At 41.2% G+C, this 22877-nt stretch overlaps 1 protein-coding gene and 1 long non-coding RNA gene across 2 annotated transcripts in view; one reads left to right on the forward strand and one right to left on the reverse strand.

Annotated features, from left to right (window-relative positions):
- Window positions 1-9438: 9438 nt before the first annotated feature.
- On the reverse strand, window positions 9439-10969 carry LOC115307610. The gene is made up of 3 exons (XR_003915932.1): window positions 10779-10969; window positions 10562-10646; window positions 9439-9810 (listed from the first exon to the last, which is right to left on the reverse strand). It is a non-coding gene; the product is annotated as an uncharacterized LOC115307610 (long non-coding RNA).
- TMEM132B (transmembrane protein 132B) overlaps window positions 10793-22877 on the forward strand; it is a 34582-nt gene continuing 22497 nt past the window's right edge. Inside the window, exon 1 of the mRNA XM_018076484.2 lies at window positions 10793-11014. Within this exon, the coding sequence (XP_017931973.1) occupies window positions 10865-11014 (150 nt within the window). The 5' untranslated portion in view covers window positions 10793-10864. The remainder of the gene's footprint in view (window positions 11015-22877) is intronic.

The raw sequence follows: 22877 nt of genomic DNA on the forward strand, positions 1-22877 counted from the left end.
TGCATTTGTACCTTCCTGTCGTGGATTTAAACATAAACATGCTACAGTTGGGACAAGACTATTGATTTTATTCCAAAAGTGTTGTTCATCAAAAGCCTGGGAAGGGCTTGTTGAGGCTGTGCTGGGAGGAGACAATCCACTTCTGGGTCCTCAGCTGCCAGGTCTGTGACTGCCAGGTCACAGCACATGCAGAGCTGAACTGCCTTTGCTGTGTTGCTGTTCATATTCTTACCAAGTAGGAGTGAAGTGTTAGTGGTCTTTGAATAAAAGAGATTGTAATTTGATTTAGGTAAGACCCTCCCTTTTTGGAGGAACACTTTGAAAACAAAGTGTAGGAAGTACTGGCCCACATCTGTGCCACTTCAGCACCGAGGAGGTGAAGTGTCGCTGGGAGGGGAGAATGTGGCCGAATACTTCAAGGTGTAAAAAAAGAAGGAAAAAAGCCAAAAATATAATGGAAGGTGAGGAGAACTTGCTCTTTTCTGTGTGGTAATTGTGCAGGAGTGCTTTCAACTGAAAGCACTTTGGAGCTGGAATTTTGTGTCATGTTTAGGAAGGCCTTTAAGTGCAATGCTTTTCCTGTCTTTGTCAATTCCTTGCTAAAATGATGTGTCAAAATGCCAGAGAACCGTGTCTTTTCTTCTGTAAAAAGCATCTTCCCTTGTATTCATCTGTCCATTTAGCAGGAGCAATGACTGGGCACTGAGGGGGCCCCATCAGCTGCAGGACAAGAAAGGATATGGCACTAGACCTGGCCTTCCTCCCACCTTCCAGCAGTAAACAATTTGAAACTGGTACTGCAAAAGAAGAAATAAGTGTATTATCAATTGAAAATCTACCCATTTTTAGAGGAAAGGTAAAGAATGAATGGTTAACACAGCCAGTTTTAAGGCAGATAAATTTTCTTTCATGGAGTTCAATAGCAAATATTCATTCCATTTGAACGGTCCAGTTGTGGTGATCTGATTTCTCTTTGCAGCTGAGTCAGGGTGTGTAATTTTGTGCCTCACATTAGGTAAAATGGCAGCAAATGGGGGATGTTTTCCTCCAGTTAGATCTTGTAGATCAGTGCTTCAGCAGAAATTGGGTAATTCTCTTTTCCCTCTGTTGCTGTTCCCAGTTTATCTTTCTGAAAAATCAGTATTTTTTCCCATTTCTCATAATGTAACAGGTTCTAAAGAAATAGATTGTAAAGTTTGAACTTGAATTATGTCTTAATGACTTCTAAAGGCTAATTATGAAGACAATGCTTTGGAAGTAAAGACAGAAGTCTTTTTTCACTTTCCTCCTTGCCTTCAGTGTCTTTTGTTGAGATGGAAAACCAAATCAGCCACTACCTCATATAGTTTACAAACAGTTTAAAACAAAAAATTTTAAAACTAACTTGGAGACCCTTCCTGGGCTGAGTTTGGTGGAGAGGGGTAAGAGCAAGGGACCACTGTTAAAATCCTTTATGAAGGAAGCCTGCTGTGATTTTGATATATACTTGCGCTCATAGAATAATAAGTGGAGCACTTTTTCTGTTTCCAGAATACTTCTATCAAAACCCAATAACACTGTCACTTTACGTTCCTGAGAAACATTAATGTCACCCCCCTTGCCTGCTATTGTCTTGCCCCATTTCCAACCACCCCTGAGATGGCACTGGGAGCCCTCTCCAAGTGGAACAGTTTGCAACAGTTTGATGTTAAGAGGTATTCTGTGATTTTTCTCTTGAGTGCAGTTGGCTGTTGCTGGGATTACAGTATATGCTAATATGCCATTATCATTTTCCACCTAAGAAGGCTGACAAGTAATACTGTATTTCTTCCTTTCCTTTTATCTGTTCCTGGTTGCTGTGTTTGTAGCCCTCTATATTTCTTTGCAGCCACTGATACCTGTTTTACTGCACAGCTGAATTTCAGTGAACAAACCAATAAAATCACCATTTGAGAAGTTGCAGGCTCAGCATTTACTTGTTATGCAAAAAGGCCATTTAGTAGGAAAGATTTGGAAATTAGTATTTAAACTGTACAAAACCAACAGCCTGAAGACAGCAAGTTTTGGGTGTAACCACAGAACATGTGGACATGGGGAAGATGGATTTGGCTTGTTGATCTGTCACTGGCCTGGTGGGGTTTCTGCTGCCTTGGTTATTTTAGCTGTATAATGAAGGTTACTGTCCTGTTGTCTTTGGCAGAGCTCAGAACTGGTTTTGAAGTATTGTGTAAAGGCTAGATGCTATAAGGAGTAATTTAAATAAATCATTCAATATGTAATTTTTAGAACAGATGAAAGAGAGGGGAACAGATGAAAAATTAAATAGTTTGATGCTGATTTCACAGGACTTTTACATTTGTGTAACTACATGGTCTTTATTATAATTACTACCTCCAGTCGGTCTTTTTTTTTTTTTTTTTCCTTCTCACAGATTCTTAAAACATTCTTTAGTTTGAGAGACTGTGTTTCCTAAAAGCTGATGGACTCTGGAAAAATATTGATGTTCTGACAGCAGTGGCTCAGCTTTTGAAACACAGATGATATTGTCCTAGTCTGCAGGAAATAAATACACTGCACAAGAGTTCACTGAGAAATTCAATCATGGAAACAAAAAGGGATTTCATTCTGAACTTGAATAAAATAGAGGTCGTTCTTTATAACAGTTGAGCAGAAAAAGAAATAATCAGACATAGTGGCATGTCAGAACAAGGCAGCACGTCACACAAGGTGAACAGACTGACAAATTAAAATGAAGAACAAAATTCAAGCCAAGAAGGAGAGGAAGGAAGTAAAAACCTCCAGTAGTTCTTAGATCAGTCAGAAAACTCTCAAAAACTCACTTCAGATAAATCAATGTTCTGATTTGAAAAACATCCCAGTTTTTAATTTTAGTTTTTTCAAAAGAAAATATTCTCAAAGGTGTCTTCTTTATACTTTTTGATTTTTGTCAAGAAACTTTTCTTTTTTTTTTCTCCTAGTCAAAAAAGTTTTTCCCAGGCAGGTCTACACACGGACAGGAGACATCTTCTCTAGTGTTTGTTTAAGTAGAAACTAAATGTTTAAGACTTGAAAGGCAGCACTTCATTCCAGTGGAGCGGCAGTGCAAGGATGAGCAATGTACAGTTGATGGATGCTCCCAAAATCAGTGAATAAGACACCAGAAATCTCTGAAAGCTGAGTGTGCAAGGCTAGTAAAGGCTGATGCCTGGGCTGGTTACAGATATGTTCTCCTTTTTATTTTCCCTGCATCAAATACAGCAGTAGGCAATTTTATGAGGTGGAGTAGATAAAAGGCACAGTGTTTCTGTCAGTCTGTGTCACTGTGGGGAACATACAGGGGTGTAAAAATTTTTGGGAGTAGTTACCTCCTAGGAGTAAAGGAGCCAACAGTAGTGTATAGGTACTAATGGTTTAGAATTCTGAAAGCAGGAGGGGATAGAGATTCTGTCCCCCAATTCTAGAAATCAAGTATGAAGAGACATCTGAGCCCTTTAGTAGGCAATGGAGAGAGAGAAATCTTCCAGTGTCACTTGCCCTGTCCTAAGACATGAACTGGCAGAGAATGAATCACTCACTGCAGGCACTTTGGTGTGGGAGACAAGAGCCTGTCTGAGGAGAGCACATGGTAGGAAACACTCTGCTCCCACAGCTGCCTGAAAAGCCTGTCCTGCAGCAATGTGTGTGTGCTTTACATCCCAGAGCAGGCCAATGCAAGCCTGTGAAATTACTTAAATAGGTAAAATAAGTAAGTGCAGCAGTCTGGTCCTGACAGATAAGACAGCCTGTCTCCAAGAAAGAAAAAAAAAAAAAGTAATTCTTTGGGTAAGACCTGGGTCTTCCCTGTCAGATCCATGTTCTTCAGAAAATTAAATCCTCCTTTTGCAGGACAATGACTGTAAGCATCTCATAGATCTCTATTCCACTTTAAACTCCATAATGCCCTTCTGAGGTTTAATTAATATGCATCTTGCTCTGTCCAGGACTTACACCAGTGTTTGAACTGTGCTGAGGGAGAAGATATAAAATCTAGTTTTTCTGAACCCCCTGTACAGTGAATGCCAGGCAACTGCCCTCTATCAGGGGATCTCAGAGGACTTTGCACCATGTTTTGATCACTTTTCCATGCATCTTTTTCTGCTTACAAATAGGTTCTCTTAAGCCATAGCCACTCTGAATGGCTTAACAAAGCAAGTCACTGTGTCTGAAGGAGAGAGTGAACCCACACTCCCCTCTTGTTGATGCTCCTGCAGCATGTTGGGAAGTGGTGTAGACGCTCTGTAATTAATTTGTGCATCCGTCTATAGCATTAAACAGCTGTTATTACAGAAGGACATGGATTTCTGCCCAGGTAGTGCTCATAGTAGAAGATGAGCACATAGACTGTGGCTGTAAATTCACGTGATGTGCAATCTTATGTTTTGGTGTCTGTAGTCTTGCACTTGTGGAACTGAACCCTCCCTTCCCTCCAGCTCACTCTGAAAAAAATTGCCATGTCTAGTAAAAGAATTAGAGAAGTGCCTGAAACTTTTCAAAGTGGTTGTCCTCAGTGTTGTTAAATATTATTAAACCTGTGGGGCAAAGATACAGAGCCAGGAAATGATATCTTTGACGACTGTTGGTACTCAAGTGGATCTCATAATTATGTTCCATAAACTAGGCAAAGCATGGCCTCCCTAGATTCCTCTGTGGGAAAAAAAAATGCCTTTGAGGGGTGTTTATATTAATTATTTCATGGCCATTTGAAAACAATCATTAGTGCATCAGTTTGAACTGAGGCTCACTGCTCTGGCGTTCACTTGCATATGGGGGGATATTGTTTGATTTCAGTTGGAGGTGACCCACAATTTTACTAAGTCAGAACATGATTAGGTTTTTCTGGAATAAAAATGGAAAAAACCTAGTATCTTTAAATGAACTGTGGAGTTTTAAATATGTTTTATAATGGTTATCAGTCATTCACTGTTGAGAAGAACTGGCTCAAGTCTGTCAGATGAATGCTGAGACACTGCACAGATTTCTAAATACAGTGTAAACTCCAGCCTGAATCACTGGCAGAGTTCACCAAACTTTTGGTCCTGTAATTCTTGGTGTACTAAAAGTCCTGAAACGTGACTTGAGAGCTCTTGGTGTCTGTTCTCTGTGCAGACAACTAAAATCAGATGCATAATAGTCGCTCTCCAGCTCCTTCTACCTCAGGTATGCACTTCAGAGCAATGGTGTCACAATGTCTAATGCAGCAGGTTTGGTGAATAAACTCCACTGGGATATAATGTGCTGAAGGGAAATAGAAGGAGCCCAGTCTCAGGAAAGGTCTTTTGCTCATGCAGAATGCACTGGTACTTAGCTGAGACAGTGGAGACTGCCTGGCAGGTTGCAATTACTTCTGCCAAGTGCACCAGGCTGTGTTCTGAACCTTTGCTTAATGGGGGCAGATCTGTTCTGAGTTATCAAAAATAAAATAAAACTGCCTCAGGTCACAGATATGACAGTATCTGTGAGTCTAATCAGGTTTCACCTTCAGCAGCAGGTTTTGCTTATTCATCCTACATAAATCTCGAAATGAGCTGAATTTCCTTCATAAAAAAACCACAAAATGGAATAAATCTCAGCTTTTAGTTTCCATGAACTCCAAGACAGAGTTACCACTCCAGCTGACTGTGTGTGCCAGGTATACTCTGTTAAGATAAGAGCTTCCTTCAGTGTATCTGTGGCAAAAAGACAAGTTATGAAATAAGATTTCCACTTTGGAGTCTCTGGATCATGGTTTTTTGTGCTACAGCAAATTGGTTTTGCAGCACATGCCGATACACATCTAGAATAATATTCAATTAGGCTCATGGTTGCTGCTTACATTGTTGGGTAAGAACCAGTGATTGGGAACCTCTGTGATGGTTCAATCTGCATTAATTAATTTCTCCTGCAGAATATATGCACCTGCCTGTTCTTCCTTTGGGATGCCCATATGAAATAAAGCTATTATGCAGGTAAACAAAGGAGATAAAGGATGACCTTTAACTTTGACACAATAGCCTGAAGTATTTGTGATTTGCCATCTGTCATAACTGATCCCTTCTAACAGTGATATGCTGGGCAAGAGGCTGAAAGGAGGAAGCAGCCAGAGACAGAAAAATGTTGTAGGGGAGTGGGAACGACCTTCTGGCTTGTCAGGGCAGGGAGACCTGAAAACTTGGTAAGAGTTGATTCCACAAGTGGCTCCACTGAAATGATGATGCAAGGAAGTAGCCTTTTATTAGGAGAGAGGAAGAAAAGGAAAAGAAGAAGGAAAAAGGGTCAAAGAACAGCATCAGCTCTTTGCAAGATTGTTTATGTTTTCTATTGTTTCATACACACATAATCTCAGTTGTTTGTTCTCACCATTGGGTGACAAAATGGTATATCTTACCTGCTATAATGGGAAATATAGATAGCTTTCTCACAACCATGCTTCATTAATATGTATGGAAAACCTAAAATAGTATTCAGCCATGAGGTGGGGAAAGTACAGAATTGCTTTGGATTACAATAATTTCAGCAAAGCACCTAATTTATATATTAAGCTTGCTTAATGGATTTGTATTGCCTTGCTCTTTGATCTGAAGAAAAAGGTGGTGAATAATTTATCAAATAAAAAAACCTCCCCTAGCCCAGCCCACAATCTGCCCTGTAATTTACATTTTTTTTTTTAAGAGATGCCGTTTCCAGGCAGAAGAACTGCTTCCTAAAGTTTCCTTCTAATATTACAAATGTATTTTTGTGAGGTACACTCCAGGGAAAGACATAATAATGAAGGAATGCAATTCTACAGACAAATGTTCCAGCTCTCTGCCTTCTTCACTAAAGACAGTCATTTCAGCTAAATGCCAAAAGGCATTTAGCTGTAGCATTTGTCAGTGGAATAGGGCTGGCTTTAGGTTTCCCTTCTGATTTACAATTGAGTGTTTATTGGGTTTACTGTACTGTAGCAGGTTTTGTTAACCTCTAAAAAAACACGCCCAGCTCGTGCATTAATCACAAGGATGATACATGTCACAGCAAACTGGGTCAGTGGGGGACCTCTGTGCCTCGCCAGACTTTGTGGGAAGGATGCCGGCTGCTCCCAGAGGGGCAGGAATCCTGCACTGCTGGCTTTGGGCTGGGGTCTAGGTAACTTTGGGCTGGCTCTTGAGATGCTTTCTTGTGAGATGTGTGATCTATTTCTCCGTGCCTTTATTTTGCAGCCAAAGGAGGGGGTAAAAGCTGCATCGTGTTGGTTTACGGGAGGTGGGTGAGCTGCTCTAGAGTCACCTGTCTAAGGAGGATTTAGGTCACCAGGGTGTTGTTTAAAGTGTAATTGGGAACTTTGTGCCTGGAGTTCCTCAGTTGGTTTGTACCTATCGGAGTCATTCCTCAGTAATCCCTGCTTCTGGTCACATCCACAGGTAACAGCAGTGTTTGCAGTCACAGCTCTATCAAGACTTTTGACACATCTGCTGTTCACATTTCCCCCCATTTGTCCGAAGCAACCAGTTGTCAAACATTTACTATGGCTGTGTGCACCCTTTATTCATATTTAAATAAAGCCATTATCCTGGCCTAGAGTTTCAGTGGTTTTCAGCTCTTCCTCTTGAGTATTTCTCTCAGTAGTGCCATCTAATCAGCTTTAGGTTTTAATTAAACAGCTGTCATTTGCTTCCTAGTTCTGTTGCGACCTGATGTTGTATTAAATTTTAATTTAGCCTAGCCTGCATAAGAAGTAGATTCCTTCAGACAACAAAGAAATGCTATTAGCAGGTTACAGTTGTAATTAAGAAGAGCTCTGCTGAGGTGCTTATGCATTCAGGTATCAAGAAAGAGCTGGAGATAAACACGCACATTATTATTATTCATGGATAGAGCTGTGATATGAGTGTGTAGCTTCCACCCAGCCTGCTGAGTTGAAGGTTTTGGTCAAGATCTGGCAGCTGAAACCTTCAACAATAGAAATGGGGAAGGATTCCCAGTTTTCCACCTGGGACCTTGAAGTGTCCACAGTTGGAGGTTTGTGCTGGCGGTCCCTGGTTGTAGTTCCTGATGTTTCACTTATGCTGTGCCAACTTGGGAGGACATACCTGTGTAAATCTCCCTGTGTAAATCCCTCCCTGCATTTGAGATGCTGTTAGTAATGACCAGTACAGGTATCTAAAGTTCAGTAACTTTTTTTCCTGCAGTAAACCCTACTATGGAAATACAGACCAAGCCCAACAGAATTTAGATGAAATGCTGTTACTTGTTGAAGATGCACTAAAAAGTCTGTTTATAAATCTAATGGACAGTCAATTAGTTCATATTTCTTCCTCAGAGGAAATATATTTTTTCAGTCTCTAAATAGCTGGCTCTTTAAAAGGTCTTTACAGCCTATTATATTTGTGTAACACTCACTCCAGGCATCAGGCATCTGAAATATTGATTTCTATAGTGGAATTGCTTGCAGTGAAGTGCAGTTTTTGCGAGGCAGCACCAGCTAATTAGCATGGTGGGTTCCTGTACACACTGGGAAACAGAGAAGGTTCAGGACAGTTCTTGTGCTTTTACTCGTCTCAGGCTCATCTTCACAGGGAGTTATGAAAGGAATGCAAATGTCTTTATAAACTTTGCATTATCCTTCAGCACATCAAAGTCAGACTTCAGCTTTGGTACCTAAACAGCACTTAGGGTTCAAAGGAGGCAGAGGTTTTTTATCCTTTGTCACACATGCTGGTCAACATGTGGGTGACGGAGGAAACAGCACAAAAACCAAAGGAGAAGTTGGTTCAGGCCTGCTGAGAACCTGGTTCCAAGTCCACTGAAGTCCAGTGACTTGGTAGGGCTTTGGACCAGACTGTAATTGCATACAAGTGCTGCCTGCCTGACCTGGAGGAGTTGCTGTGCTAACAGAGTGTGTTTGGAAATGGCATTAGTCATGTGTTCATTGTTTGTGACCTTGGCCAAAATAGTGTTTCCCCAGATGTCCTGAAGAAGACTGTCTGTTGTTGGAGAATGGCTTAGAAATAACACAGTGGCAAACTGGTCCTTGGGACCCTTTTCAGACAGAACCACCAGGTCTTCATCAAATATCTGGTATGTGTTTATATTGGATTGATGGCCTAGGATATATGGAATATTTGCAGGTGGTTTGGTGAAATGTAACTATCTCTTCTCTGACATGCTTGTGGATGAATTACCCTCAGTTTCTCTTTGTCTGTCTTATACAACCTTTTTCCAACTGAGGTGGATCTAAGTGTTTTCTTTCACCTGGCAATGCATTTTCTTCTTAGCCCTTTTCAGATCTGTCTTTGCAAAGGTTTTACAGTCGTTCTTTCACACTTCCACTTCTGTCACATACTTCTCTCTTTCCCAGTGTCCCTCTCTCATGGATGGCAGCTGGTTATAAATGAACCCATTCAGCATAAACAAAAACTAGACAGTCATTTACTGCGTGAAACATCTGGTTTGTGCCTGGCAGAGAACAGAACAAAGAGGGTGTATTTATTTCATGAGGTATTATTCAGAAAAGCATCTTTTTTTCAGGATGACTCTTAAATCACATTGAAGTCTAAGTGTCGAGTTGAGCACGTCCTCTTAGTGCTGTTCTGATCAGAAATGGACTCGAGTGTGTGCTTCAATGCTTTTCTGGAACATGGCTGCCCATAAACCTCTGGTAGACTCTATTAGTTAGCTGGCACTAGTGTTATTAGTACTTCAGCTCATTTAATTCAGGGCGCTTTTTGTAGAAGTTTCTGAATATTGATTAATAATACATCTTAGTTGCAAGTATTTATTGGTCTTCTCCAGCTGTCCTTAGCTTGTGGTCAATGCCCATTATTCTCCATCAATCTAGCAGCAGAGCAAATGATAGTGAATATATCTCCCTGTGCAAGCTGCCATCAAATTTTTCACTAAAATCCATTTCTTCTTCCACCAATTCTAATAATGGAATTTAAAGTTAGATTAGTTTGAAGCAACTTTTTTTCCCCCCCCCCCCTCAACTGGCAAGCAATTAGTTTTATGGAAGTTGAAAAATGAAAAGTGGATTGATTCAAAGCAGTATTTCCTATTGCAGGATTTTCTAGACGGCCGGAATGAATCTCTGTGAAATCCCAGATCATTCCTTGCCCAGCATGTGTGTCAAGTTTTGGGCTGGCAGTAAGCACTGCTTATGCAGAGACAAGCTGCTCCCCTCCAGTCTGCATACCTGCTTACCAAAGGCAGGGACCTCTGAAGCAACTCATTTGGAGTAATTAATCAAACTGCAGCCATACTGAGACACAGAGGAAGGCTGTGTTAATGGAACCATTAGAGTGCCAGCACTGTGAATTCATCAGGACTAGAGATAAATGTGGTAAAACATCTCTAGGTGGGATTTTGATGGGGAAAGATTAAAAAAAAAACCTGTGTATGGAGGTAGAGTTTTTCTCCTCATGTATTTTATGTTTTGAAAAGGGAAATTGGTCAACTCACAACACTGTCAGCTGGAACAGTGAGGAAGAAATGCTGTTATTGTAATGCTTGATTATCACCTCCCAAATTGCTGGTATGATTTGGGGCAAAGGGGTGGGAGGAGTCGCTGGCACCCTGGAGATCCTACCTGAGTAGTGCTGTGGTTCTCCTGAGCTGCAGACAGGCCTTTGTGCCTCATTGCATCACAGATTTCATTGCCACTGCAGCCAAACCTGTAAATGAGCTCAAAAAGAAGAAATCCTCAAAACCAAAACTCGACTGTCCACATGCAACTTTTGGCTTAGAAAGTTGCTAAACTGTTGACTGCAGGGAGATCGAAGGGCGTGTGCAAGGGAGGGTCCCACCTCTGAGCCTGTCCCCATCAGAGGCAGGGTTGGTTCATTTTCATGGTTTTGTGCTTCTCTAACACCCATCCTCCCTTTGTCTGTGCATGCAGGACACAGAGGTCCTGAACACAGCCATTCTGACGGGCAGAATGGTGTCAGTTCCAGTCAAGGTCGTTGCCGTGCAGGAGGACGGGTCCGTGGTGGACGTTTCAGACTCCATCGAGTGCAGATCAGCTGATGAAGATGTCATAAAGGTAAGGCACCATCTGAGGTGGAGGATGGAGTTCTCACCCTTTTCTCCTCCACCACCACCATACTGGGACCTGGCCCACATTTGGGGTTTTCCATCAAGCAGTTGTTTTAGAGGGATGGCTGTTTCTGTGGTGGGTGGTGGTACCTGCTGTGCACTGGGGAGGGTCTCCAGAGGTCATGCAGAGTTAGCACATTTCAACAGACTGATGCAGAGTTCTTTGACCTGGTCTGTTCCATGTGCAAGAAAGGGCCAGGGATACTAAAAGAGCAGTCCTAGTCTTTCTTTGCTGGCCAGTCAGTGCTGATGAGAAATAGTGTGTAGCTGATATATTGCATTTAGGAAAGATCAACTCTTTCCAAAGGGGTCTTTGTTCTTGCGTGGATTTGCTGCATCCATTGTTTCCCAGCAATAATGTAGTATTTTGTAACAGCATACAGGGTGATTTCCTCCATGCTTCTGGCTGTATCACCTGTTTCCAGTCAGGACTTTCTTATAATTAAAGATACTGAACGGTGCCAAAATCTGGAGAAGCATGACAGAGAATAGAAAATAACAGCCACGTCGCAAAAGTTCTTAAAAGGAGAGCTGGGAGCTTTTAAACAATGTTGTGGTTTGTTTGTTTCTTTGGGGTTTTGTAAATGTTATTTTCAACTGGTTCTGCCTCCCTGACATTGAGATGAAAATAGCATTAATGGACTTTATCATGACACTGACTGCCTGACTTCTGACACCATTGCATGGCTTTCAGCTTTTAGCTCATTATTATTTCTAGGCATAAAAGAGGTACTTTTGAATATCTTTAATAGGTTAACTTGTTTTATTATGTGTTATGGGAATGTTCTTGTTTTAAATGAACTTAAGAATTGACTACAGTGAGTTCTGTATGGGATGAGGGGTTTTTTGGTATTATTTATGGGTTCTATATTTTTCCTTCTATATCAGCTAGGGAAAGAAAAAATCCCATTTTCTTTTTCTGGAAACCAAATTTCTTTGAAGATCCTTACCAGAGGAACATGGATGAATATCTATTTTTATGACTAACATAATTAGTTGTCAAATAAACTGTCTTGATAAATGTTGTTATTTTTTTTTTTTTTTGCTGGGTGGCACATAACTATTATCTGACTAGTGGCTATTATTTATCAGTTGATAAATATGAACAGTGACTTGTTCATATTATAAACTCAAGCAACAAGTTATATATCATCAAGATATTACTGGGACTATCTTTTCTTTGCACTTCAGAAAAACAGATCCAGATCTAAAAGATGGTGTATGGGGACTTTTGTTTCTATTGATTGAGTTTGTAGTATTTCTAGGACTTGCTCTAGTTAGAGAATACCTCTCTGGGCTGAACCAGATAGGAAAAGGTCAGGAAAAATACTCCCATTCCTCTTTGATTAGTAGAGTTAATATCTGCAGATTGTGGAGAGATGCTGCATTTCAGAGCTCTGCCTCTTTAAAGCCCATTTTGGTCAATCAGCAGTTGTCCTTATGGGTATCCTGTCAAGGCTGGACATAAAATTGTTCTGGTTCCCAAATTTAACAGGTCCACTACAGCTGGCAACTAAATAAGTCTTGACATGACCTCTGTGAGCAGAGACAAGATTTCCAGTTGCAGTTGTGGATTTATGCACTTCAATACAGCAAAGCTCTTGCCCTTTGACCATCTTTCCTTTTCTCTTTTTCAAAACTTTGTCCGTCTCGGTGGAATTAGATCTGCTCCAAAGCACCCTCAGGCTGGTGAGTGTCTTCCCATTCCTGGATAGAGCAGACCAAAACACAGGCCAAGATTCTGCACGGGTTTCATAAGATTTGCACAATAAATTTGCCAGGTTTTTTTGGTAGCGACTAAGGTGGTATAAATCAGGTCTTTATTTGACTGCTTTGTGAAATTATTTGGGCATCAAACCCCTGGCAGTGGAGAATGTCTGGGACCCTTTCCCAGACCTGGTACCTGTCTCTCTGATATTTTGACTCAATGAACAAAAACAAGAGGTCTGATTGTGGTCTTCATTGACTAGATATTGCCTCATCCTGGTGATATAAAATGGGAGTAATGTTATTTTTCTGAAAATTGCAGCATACTTTTAATGAATTTCAGTCACAAATTACTGAGAGGTGCTCTCAGACTGAATGCTGTTCAGGTATAATTTTTTAACTGCAAATATATGTATTGGTTGCAAGATTGAATCCATAACAATTAATTAGCTGAGTTAAAATTTAGTACAGGGCTTATGTGCCTATATTTTTTCAGAAAAATGCATATTCCCTTTACAAGCCCCTTTGGTAAAGTCAATATTGACTTTGCTTCTGAATTGGTGCTGCCTTTTCTATATAGGTTGTACTACTAAACCCTCTAATCAGAGTTGTCAGGCATTTTGGATCTAATTACCTAATCTTAAGCTTCTTTCCACTGTTAATTCTGCTTTTATTGTTTCTTTGTAATTGGAGAGATATTCATATTCTTTTGGGCAGAATAGAGTGTTGCATTCTTAACCTTTTATTCCTGTTTAATAGCTAATGATTTAATAGACAATTAATGAGACAATTCTTTGATCACTGCTCTAACATCATTATTTTCAATTAAGACAAAATGAATTGAAGCCGGTTTAAATAAAAACAGACTTTGTCCCAGGCTCTTAGGAATTTATACAACACGTGCTTCTCCTTAGCAGCTACCTTGGTACCACATTGATACTGCTCAGAGATGGTCAAATAGATATGTGAGGTACAAGTGATTTATTTGTAGGCAAGAGTTGTGAATCATTCCTATTCTAAGCCATATATTCCCTCAGCCTAACAGTTTAATGGCTTCCCAACAAGACAATATTTCAGTCCAGTTTTTTCAAGGCCCACTAATTAGTGATGAATATAATAAAACACACCTAGTTCCTTTTTGACCTTGCATTTTCCAACCTTAGCATGATGTGATCCTGAAAGGAATCTCACAGGTGAATTTGCTTAAGTTCATCTACAGTCCCTGGTCCCTACAACTGCTGATCCCTGCTGACCAACCAATCCACTGGAACCAGCTTCTCTCTAAAATATTTTGATGGAAACATCACTGTAAGTCGATGAAACTCTTGTGCTTATTCCATTATTGAAATTTAATGGTGTTGGCATTTGAGGGAAAAGATTGGCTTTATGATTAAGGCACTGAAATGCTTCTCAGCATTAATTTCCATATCTCTTGCTGATTTGCTGTGTGACTATGGGTAAATCACTCATTCCCCTTGGAATCTCACTTCCTTATCCACTAACAAGGCAGAGAAATACATCCTCTTCCCAGCTTTAACCTGCATTATACTGCTTCTGAAGCTTCTGTTGACTCTGAATGGTCAAAAACCTTATCCCCACTAAGAATCTCATTAACTTCAGTGGTCTTCTGTCACAAACTCACTGGAAAGACTTCTCTCCCAGTGTTCTGCTTTTTCTGCAAACCATAAACAAATAAATTGGGTTGCAAAGCTGAACAGAAAGAAGTGGTGGAAACTTGACTGAAGTCGACTACCAAAGGTTTATTACAGAAGGAATTATAACCTGAGAGGTTCTGGCACAGTCTTTAGTTAGAAGCTCCAAGCAAGATTGATGCACTCCTTTTTCCTCCCTGTAAAAGTGCCTTTAAAAGCCTGAACTGTAGTAATTTCACATGAAGGAAAATTCTGAAAACTGTGTAGTTCCATGGTAGTGGTAAACATCACCATCAACATCAAGTGAAGAAGTTCTAATGAGGACAACTTTTTAGTCCAAATGTTTATCTCAGTAGTGTTCAAATGAAAGTGAGACAGCTGTCCAATTAATTCATTCTTAGATTAGTCATATTTTCATGTCCTTTGCAAGTCACTCAAAAAGTGACTGATCATTCCAATTAATCTCTGCAGTCATTCAAACGGCTTCCATGGAGTTACACTGCAGACTAATTTAGCCTAATTTTTTTTTGGTAGCAGAAAGGGCCCTCAGTTGAACAGAAGGGAAGTCACAGGGCCCCGTCCTGCCCATTTCTGCCCACACATGGAGTGCAACAGAAACAGGCTCACTGTGCCCGGGCAGAGCCAAACACTGAGAGCCACAGTGTTCAATAATATCCCATGAACTCCATCTGTGCTAGAATGCACTTGTTACCTTGCTAGAGGAAAGCTCTTTAGTGAATTATTTTTCACCTTTTCATAATTTCCTGTCTAATTATAATGAAAGTAAAATTCAGGCCATTCCTGCCCCCTACTTTTCTAACACAAACCTTATCTTGAACTCTATAATTCATGGTAAAACAAGAGAAGACCTAATTTTCCTGGCAATAGCCAGCCAGGCTTTATCTAAATGTGCAGTAAAAACAGTTTAACAAAGGCAGGAAAGGTAATAGCTGAAATAGATTGAATCTGCAGAGGGCTCTTCCCTCTTCCAGACAAAAAGCAGATGAGCACTGAGGACCTCATTCAACAGCGCTGGGCACAGTGATCTCCAACCCCAGCACAATAACTGCTACAAGGAACCATGGGGAAAACACAAATAGGGAAATGGATGGATAATACACTTCTCCAGTTCAGATGATACTGGATTTTTGGGAACAATTCCTTGCTGCAGACTCACAGCACACTCTTAGGACAATTTACGGAAAGAAATGCCTGCCTGGAGTTGTTAAAAACAACTATTTATGCAGCAGCTCTGAAAACAAAGCTAGAGCTTGTAATTTGCAAGTTCTGCAGCTGCTTTGCCATTAAAGTATGTGATCAAGAATGTAATGGACTTAAACATAAAGTAGAGCTAACCTTTGTTCTCCATCTATCATATTTTTGAGTACCTATCACTGTATTACCTAAGAGCTTTATTTTGTGGTCACTCACACAGAAATGAGCTCCCACCAGGAGTCCAAACTCTTTCTGGAAGCAGTGCAAATCCTTTATATGATGGATTTACTTTGGTGCCACTTGGTTTCTTGCACAATTCATTTTGAACTAGACCTTATTTTTTAAGTGATTTTTTTCTTCAGTGCTGGTGAATGGTTCAAGGTTGACAGCCCTGGAGGCTTCACCTCTCCATCTTGCCCCAGAGCAGGGGACAGGTTTGGGCTGTGGCAGCAGCTGTGCAGATGGAAAGCTTTTGAAGTGCAAGTGTTTAATTTGGTGAGTCCATCTCCCTGTTCATGCTGTCCTTTTAATCTCACCTGATTAGTGCCAGTGAGTCAGTGTCATCAGCTCCATGAAATCAGCAGTTAACAACCACAAGTCACTGTCAGCTTCATCCCCATCTGTCTTTGGGAGCTGGGAGGTAACAGGCTCTGCAGTCCATTACAAAGCCCTTGAAATAATGACTCCCCTGATGCCTGGCAGAGGCAAGAGGTTTGTGGCAGGGAAGCATTCCTCTGAATGGAAGGAGTACTTAGGAGGTAAGGAGCTTGCTTAGGACTGAAAAGTTCTGGTTTACCTCTCTGCCTTACTCCAGACCTCCTCCAAGAAGCTGCTGTCTCTGTCTCAGTAGTGATGACAGGGATACTTCTGTCCCAGTAGGATTTATTGGCAAGAAACAGTTCTCTTGCCTTAACATCTTGTCTTTTGTATCTGTAGACAGATAAGCCTAAGTTAGAGCAATAATGAGTTATCATTGAGCTGCTTGCAATCTATTAAACTTATAAATTAGAGTTTCTTACAATTTCTAGTTATTTTGTCCAAAAAACCCACTCTCTCTGTCCCCCTACAAAGTTCATCTTTATGAGTCATAAGAGGCGAGCAGGAGAGTACATCAGATCCCTCTACAATATGTCAAGTGTTGAATCAAGGATTTTGCTTTTTGTTGACGTATCAGAGGTTCTGACATACGGGTCACCAGATTCTGCTAATTAGTTTTCTAGCTTGACAAAGTATGATCAGAACAAAGTACCATAGCCACTTACTGCATATTAAAGATTTATCTTGAAAAGCACTCTAGTTACTCAGCAACAGGTTGAAATCTATATTGTTTTAGGATGGTGCCAAGCTAAAACTTTGGGTCTAGAATCATATTTGCACACAAACCAGCTCCGTGTGTAGCAATAATGATGCCAACGAGGCAGTCTCACAAAATCACATATTGGAGAATTAATATTCTGTATACAGTACACATTGTACACAGTTTATAGCAAAATATATGTGTGTGCCTTCCTGAAGCTATTTTTAAACACATACGGTCTTCAAAGCCAGCTTGAGAAAACAGTGTTTTGTCTGGGAGAAGGATCCGCTAAGAACAGACCACGCCGACATGTGCAATTACACAGATTTCGGCAGAGATGCTTATGGTGTCTTCCAAGGCACCAGCTGCTACTTCGGAGGAAGAAAACAATTCTATGGCTTAGCATTTGGCTGCTCTGAGAGCAGAAATGCAAAGGGCATGGATCCCAGTCCTGGGAAACAATCATTAGCTGAACCGCAGTATTGCTCAGGATAAACTCTGAATATTTTATACTAAGAAATGCAAAGAGTAAACAACTCAGTCCAGGCTCAACAAAAGCAAATGCAGCAATAAGTAGTTGTTATTGAGAGAAAATGACAAACTTCTGGAGACTTTTTCTCCAAATTTTGTAGGAAATAAACTCTGCTTTATAAACTTTAATGCAGCTGGCCATTTAAATATTCTAATTGTGGCTGCATGAACTTCATGGATTCTGAGGCTTTTACACCTCTTGAACTATCATTCTGGCTGGGCAAATTAATTCAGGTTCCCATTGTCATCAAAACTCCTGGGGGCAAAATGTGCTCTCAGCTAAAGTCATGAGAGTGTGTGACAGGCACTGGAGTGACAGAGGTGTTACAGAGGGCAAAATTTGCTCCATGTGAAAGTTAAAACAGCCATTAACTGTCAGCTACAGGATGAGAGAAAAGTCTTTACCTGCCACCCTCATCCCTGATGTGGTGGTTGAGAGAGGTGGGAGTGGGCAGCACATGCTGCATTCTGGATGGCAGAGCATCACATTTTAACCCAGCAATAGTGGTTTGGGCACCAAAAATATATGTTAAAATGTACATACAGCACTAAATATTTCCAGCCCCAGGTGGCTTTAGTTCCAGAGAACTTTGTTGGAGGCAGCTGGGCAGCGATGGGCACACGTGGCAACCAAAGCTTTGTGTTCCCCCTTGCTCCGTGGGACACGGTTGGATTTTTAATGCAGCTTGAGTGTGTGTTTTTTGTGGTCTAACTTATCCACACCTGTGTTTTAGTAATGTGTTCTGAGATGCATTCCCTTGAGATACATAATTGGAGTCGAAGATGGAGACGGTGAGGCTGACACGCCATCATCATTTTGAAGCACAGTTAATTTATTTGACAGAAGCACCTACTGTTGACAGTAACCAGCTCTCTTTATCCTCTGTGGGAGAAGGCAGGGTTTTTCTTGCTATGTTTTTAATTATTAATGTTTTTGCATTCTCATTATATGGAATAGGAAATCAGAATAAAAACTAGTTTGGTGTTCTTCACAGGAACAGAAACAAGAGGAGAAATGACATGTAGTTTGGCAGATCTCTACCTTTGTACTTCAGGATTGGGGTGTATCTGGGATTTTGAGGGTAATGGGGAAAATCCAGCCTTAAAGAATTGTAGCTAAATGCTGGATTATTGAATCAGACAGCTCATTAAATAAGGATGAAAGAACAAAGTGAAGTTATAAATGGATTTCTTTTTCCATTTGCATGAAGTATGGAAGAATCACACTGGGATGTGGTTTTTCTCTTCTTCCGATTCATTATGCACTCTAGTGAGAGGGTGCACTTCAGTGGGAACAGTGATTTCAGGGTTAAATAAATGGCTGGATTTAGCATTTTGTTTTGTGTTGTCAGTTCTTAAGGTCTGATTTATACTAATGTCACTGTGCCATGACATTCACTCCCACATCAAAGGCTTCCTTGAATTGCTGGAGTTGTTTTTGTGAGTAGAGTCAGGCTATTGAAACATGGTCCAGGTACATATTTAAAAATATAAAAAGTGTCAAACAGGGATTAAAACTTTAAAGTTTGCATTTGTTCAGCAGGAAGTGAAAACTAATTCCATCACCTCCACATTTTACTACTCCTCAGTGGGGCGGATTTGGAATTGTGTCAAAGTCAGACAGACTATGCTATAGAGAGGTGTATGTGTCCCTGTGTATAAAGCTTATGTGATACTCATGACAGACATTGGAATGCTCATTCCTGTTCTGTTCCTGCTCCCATAATAATTCTACCCCATTTACTGGGTGAGAGTGAAGACTACTCGTGTCAGAAGCATTGCAGGGTATGGTCTCCCAACAATGTAAAATACATTTTAGCAGCATTCTATCAGCAGATAATGAACCCTGCAGCTCCTTCGGGGGGAATTTCAGCCTGTTCCTGCTCGGGAGCACTGGTGATGTCCTGCAGGCTGAGCAACACAGTCCTGCCCTGGGCTGGAGGATCAAACCTCCCTCAAACATGAGCCTGGATCCAAAATCTGTGAGCCAGAGGAAAGGATGTATTGTAATAAGGAGAGGAATAAGGAGCAGAGAGGCATGAACTCTTGCAAGGGTCAGGAAGAAGCTGTAAAATGGTTGCATGCCTCACTGAAAAAGATTTGGGCGTTTATTTGAGTTGTGTGCATTGACTATTTGTGGAGTGCTGGCAGTGTACTCAACCCTGCACGGGAGTGGTGTGGACACAGGGCCCACCCTGCAGCTCTCACAGCTGAGCAAGAGTTACACAGGGCTTGCTACAATATAGACATTGTGGGAGGTAATCCTTTACTGAGTTCCTTGTGCAAACATCCAGTGCAGCCCAGCAGGGCGGAGGGGAACGGCATCACCCGGGGAGCGGAGATGGAGATTGCCCGGCAGGACTGCCAGCAAGGGGAGTCCTTTGTTTGAGAGGCATTGTCTGAAAAGATAAGTTCCTAGCAGGAAATGCTATCTCCTATTTATATACTTTATTTATTTGCTCTTTTCCAATTGCTGCTTCTGAGATTGCTGTTTGGATTTAATTTGCAGTCCCTCTCCAGTGGCTCTCAGCTTTTCTTCTGAAAACATAAGAGAAAATCCTTAAGACACACGGTTCTTCCTCAGATCTCTTACATTCAAAATTATCCACTGCAGAGCAAAATTAATGTATGCCCTTCCTTATTGTTTTCCTTCTTAATTCATTTCTTTCCATAAAGGCTCAGCAAGCACCGATTTTCCAAGTGAGTTTTTAATCGCTTGAGCTCAGCATGATTACTGTCTTCCAATCTAGTTGCCATTTGATGCAATCAGTATTTCAGAATACAATCATTTCAGGTTTTTTTTTTCCCAAAACTGAGTGTTATATGGCCAGCTGATAACACTTGGCTGCAAAGAAACATAAAATACTTATAGTTCTGTGTGAAAATATAACGTGTGATTGCGAGGTCCTCCCCAGCCAAGTGCATGAAGGTGATGTGAAACACTTTTGTAAGATGGGGCACAAAGAAATTTATTATTCCAATGCTAAGAGCACAGGCTGGAGAGGCGGTGAGGGAAGGAAGGGGAAGATGGGAACGTAACATGCTGAAGTATTTCTTACTGCTGGAATGTTTGCTTTGAAAGGGCCTTTCAAGAGTACACGTTGCCAGGGGAGATCTTTCTCTCCACATCTTTTATTGCCACCCCACAAATAAAAGATTTCAATACACCCATACTGGAAATCTGCAGACTTAAATAGTCCCTGCCACACAGGAGCTGGAGACTTTTAGATTTCCCCAACCTGCAGTGAGTTTAGCATGAGAGATTATCAGTGGAAAATGAGAAAATCCTTCCTTGGAGTAAATGCTTCATTGCTGTGTTTTTAAGCACATTTTGTGCGCTATAAATGCCAAGCAAACATTTTCCAAATTACTGAGTGAAGAACTCGGGAGCTGAGTGCAAAAAACGAGGGCAAAGTAACACTGAAGCAAATAAAGGGTAGAGGGGAAACAGCAGCTGCAGATATGGGGCTGCATTCTTAGAGCAAACTGCCAGAGTTGTGTCTCCTCCACACCTCCTTGCAACCCATCCTGCAGCACCCCCACAGTTAACCTGCTCCTGCAGAGCACCAGGGATGGCTTTTTGTCTCTTTATGAGAGGTAACAGTGGGAGGAAACCACAGGGGTGCAGCTGGATCCTAAATAATTGCACTTAACCATGGTGAGATGGGGAAGATCCAGCCAGCGCTGTTACAGAGGAGAGCTGAGATACTGGGAGGCTTCTCTTTTGTGCTGTTTATTGAATAAAGCAAATGCCCATGGTGTATGGATGTTTCCCAGCATTTGCTGTGGATACCATGCCACTAGAACTATTTAAGTTACAGCTTGTTTGTTTTTTATGATGTTGTTGGTGAGTGTGGTTTTCTAAATTCTAGTAGACAGCCATTTGCTAAGATCTTCTGTTCTTACAAACTTGACAATGTGGCTCATTTAATCACCTTATGTTGTTATTGATATTTTCATATTGTGTAACTAATTTTGCTGAGGAAAAATATATTACTGCCAACTTCGATTTCTTGTAAAAAGATGGCTCCAGCTTTGGTCCATTTGAAGAATACACAGATGGTTTTGTACAGGAGCATCACTCCTTGGAGAAGATTGATGACCTTGTCTGAGTCCGTGGGTCAGGGTGAGAAAAGATGCTGTTTAGTGAGGCTGCTGCTGCCTGTCTTTTGAATTATTTTTCTGTCTGTCACAGGGAGTTCAGCAAGCTCAGGGAAAAGCCTCAGGTACCTGAAAATGAAGGTGATTCTAAATAAAGAAGGCTAGGATGAGACTGACAGGCAAGAATAGAACTAAGGGAAAAAAGGTATCCTGAAAAGCAGAAATCTGGCTGGAGCAGCTCATCCCTTCCCAATTCCCTAACTCAGTGCAGGATGTTGGTGCAATCTTTCCTAAACCCTTGGCTGTGGCTACAGCCACTGTGTGTGTGCTGCTCTCCAGGAAGGCAGAGGAGATGCTCATGAGTGCAATCTGTCATAACTGGGGTGGCCTTTTTACCTCACGAGAAGTGAACCCTTTGTACCAAACCTTTTCCATGGCTTCTGAAGTCTCTGGAAGTGCCACTGGCAAGCAGGCGAGGTGCAACAGCGAAGTACAGGTGTGTTTTCTAGACAGCAGCCTGTTAAGCAGCACAGGAAGCCAGGAGTGAGTTTTTGGTTATTTTAGTTTGAATAAAATATTTGCTGCATAATCCCCTTGAAGCTGAGTGCATAGCTAGAGATGAAGTGGACTGTGGATTGGCAGAGCAGAACACATCTGCATGAGAATGGCCCTTAATGTTGAATCAATGAGTGCAGATGCCCTGCACTGAACATGAGTTCCCTGAGAACTGGTGACCTTCACCAGCTGCAGGGGCTGTCGTGTTGGGCAACAAGGGAGGCAGCAAAGTGGTAAAAACCAAACATCTCACTACCACAAAGAAGGGTGCTCTCTCAAGTTAAATCAATAGGGCTGCATCTATGACCTGCATAAAACATGAGACTTAATAGAGTTCTTTCAGTGAACAGAAGCTGATAGCTTTGGTAGCTACAAACTGACTTCAGAGACGCCTGCTGGGAGGGGATGTCATGCTATAAAGATGAGATTATTGGCAGGCAGAAATTATTGCCTTAAAACTCATGAGCTTTTCCCTCCTTGAAAGTCTGGAGGTATTTACAGTTAAGAACTCTGTCAGTGGTGAGAACCCTTGTCTCCTTTTTCTTGTTATCCTTTAGCAAAACAGAAAATAAAGTGGACATATGGTGCTCCCTGGTACCTGCCACACTGACCAAAGTGATTTTGATGGAAAGACTCTTTTGGCTTTGTCAAAGATTGGTGCATGCACAGGAATGTGTTCCATGGGGATGTGGGGATCCCCCTCTCTTAAACCCCTTTTGAAAGTCTTTCTGTGTGGAGAATAGAACAGATAG

Source organism: Manacus vitellinus, unplaced genomic scaffold (genome assembly GCF_001715985.3).
Source record: "Manacus vitellinus isolate BGI_N305 unplaced genomic scaffold, ASM171598v3 scaffold_31_pilon, whole genome shotgun sequence".
Taxonomy (NCBI): Eukaryota; Metazoa; Chordata; class Aves; order Passeriformes; family Pipridae; genus Manacus; species Manacus vitellinus.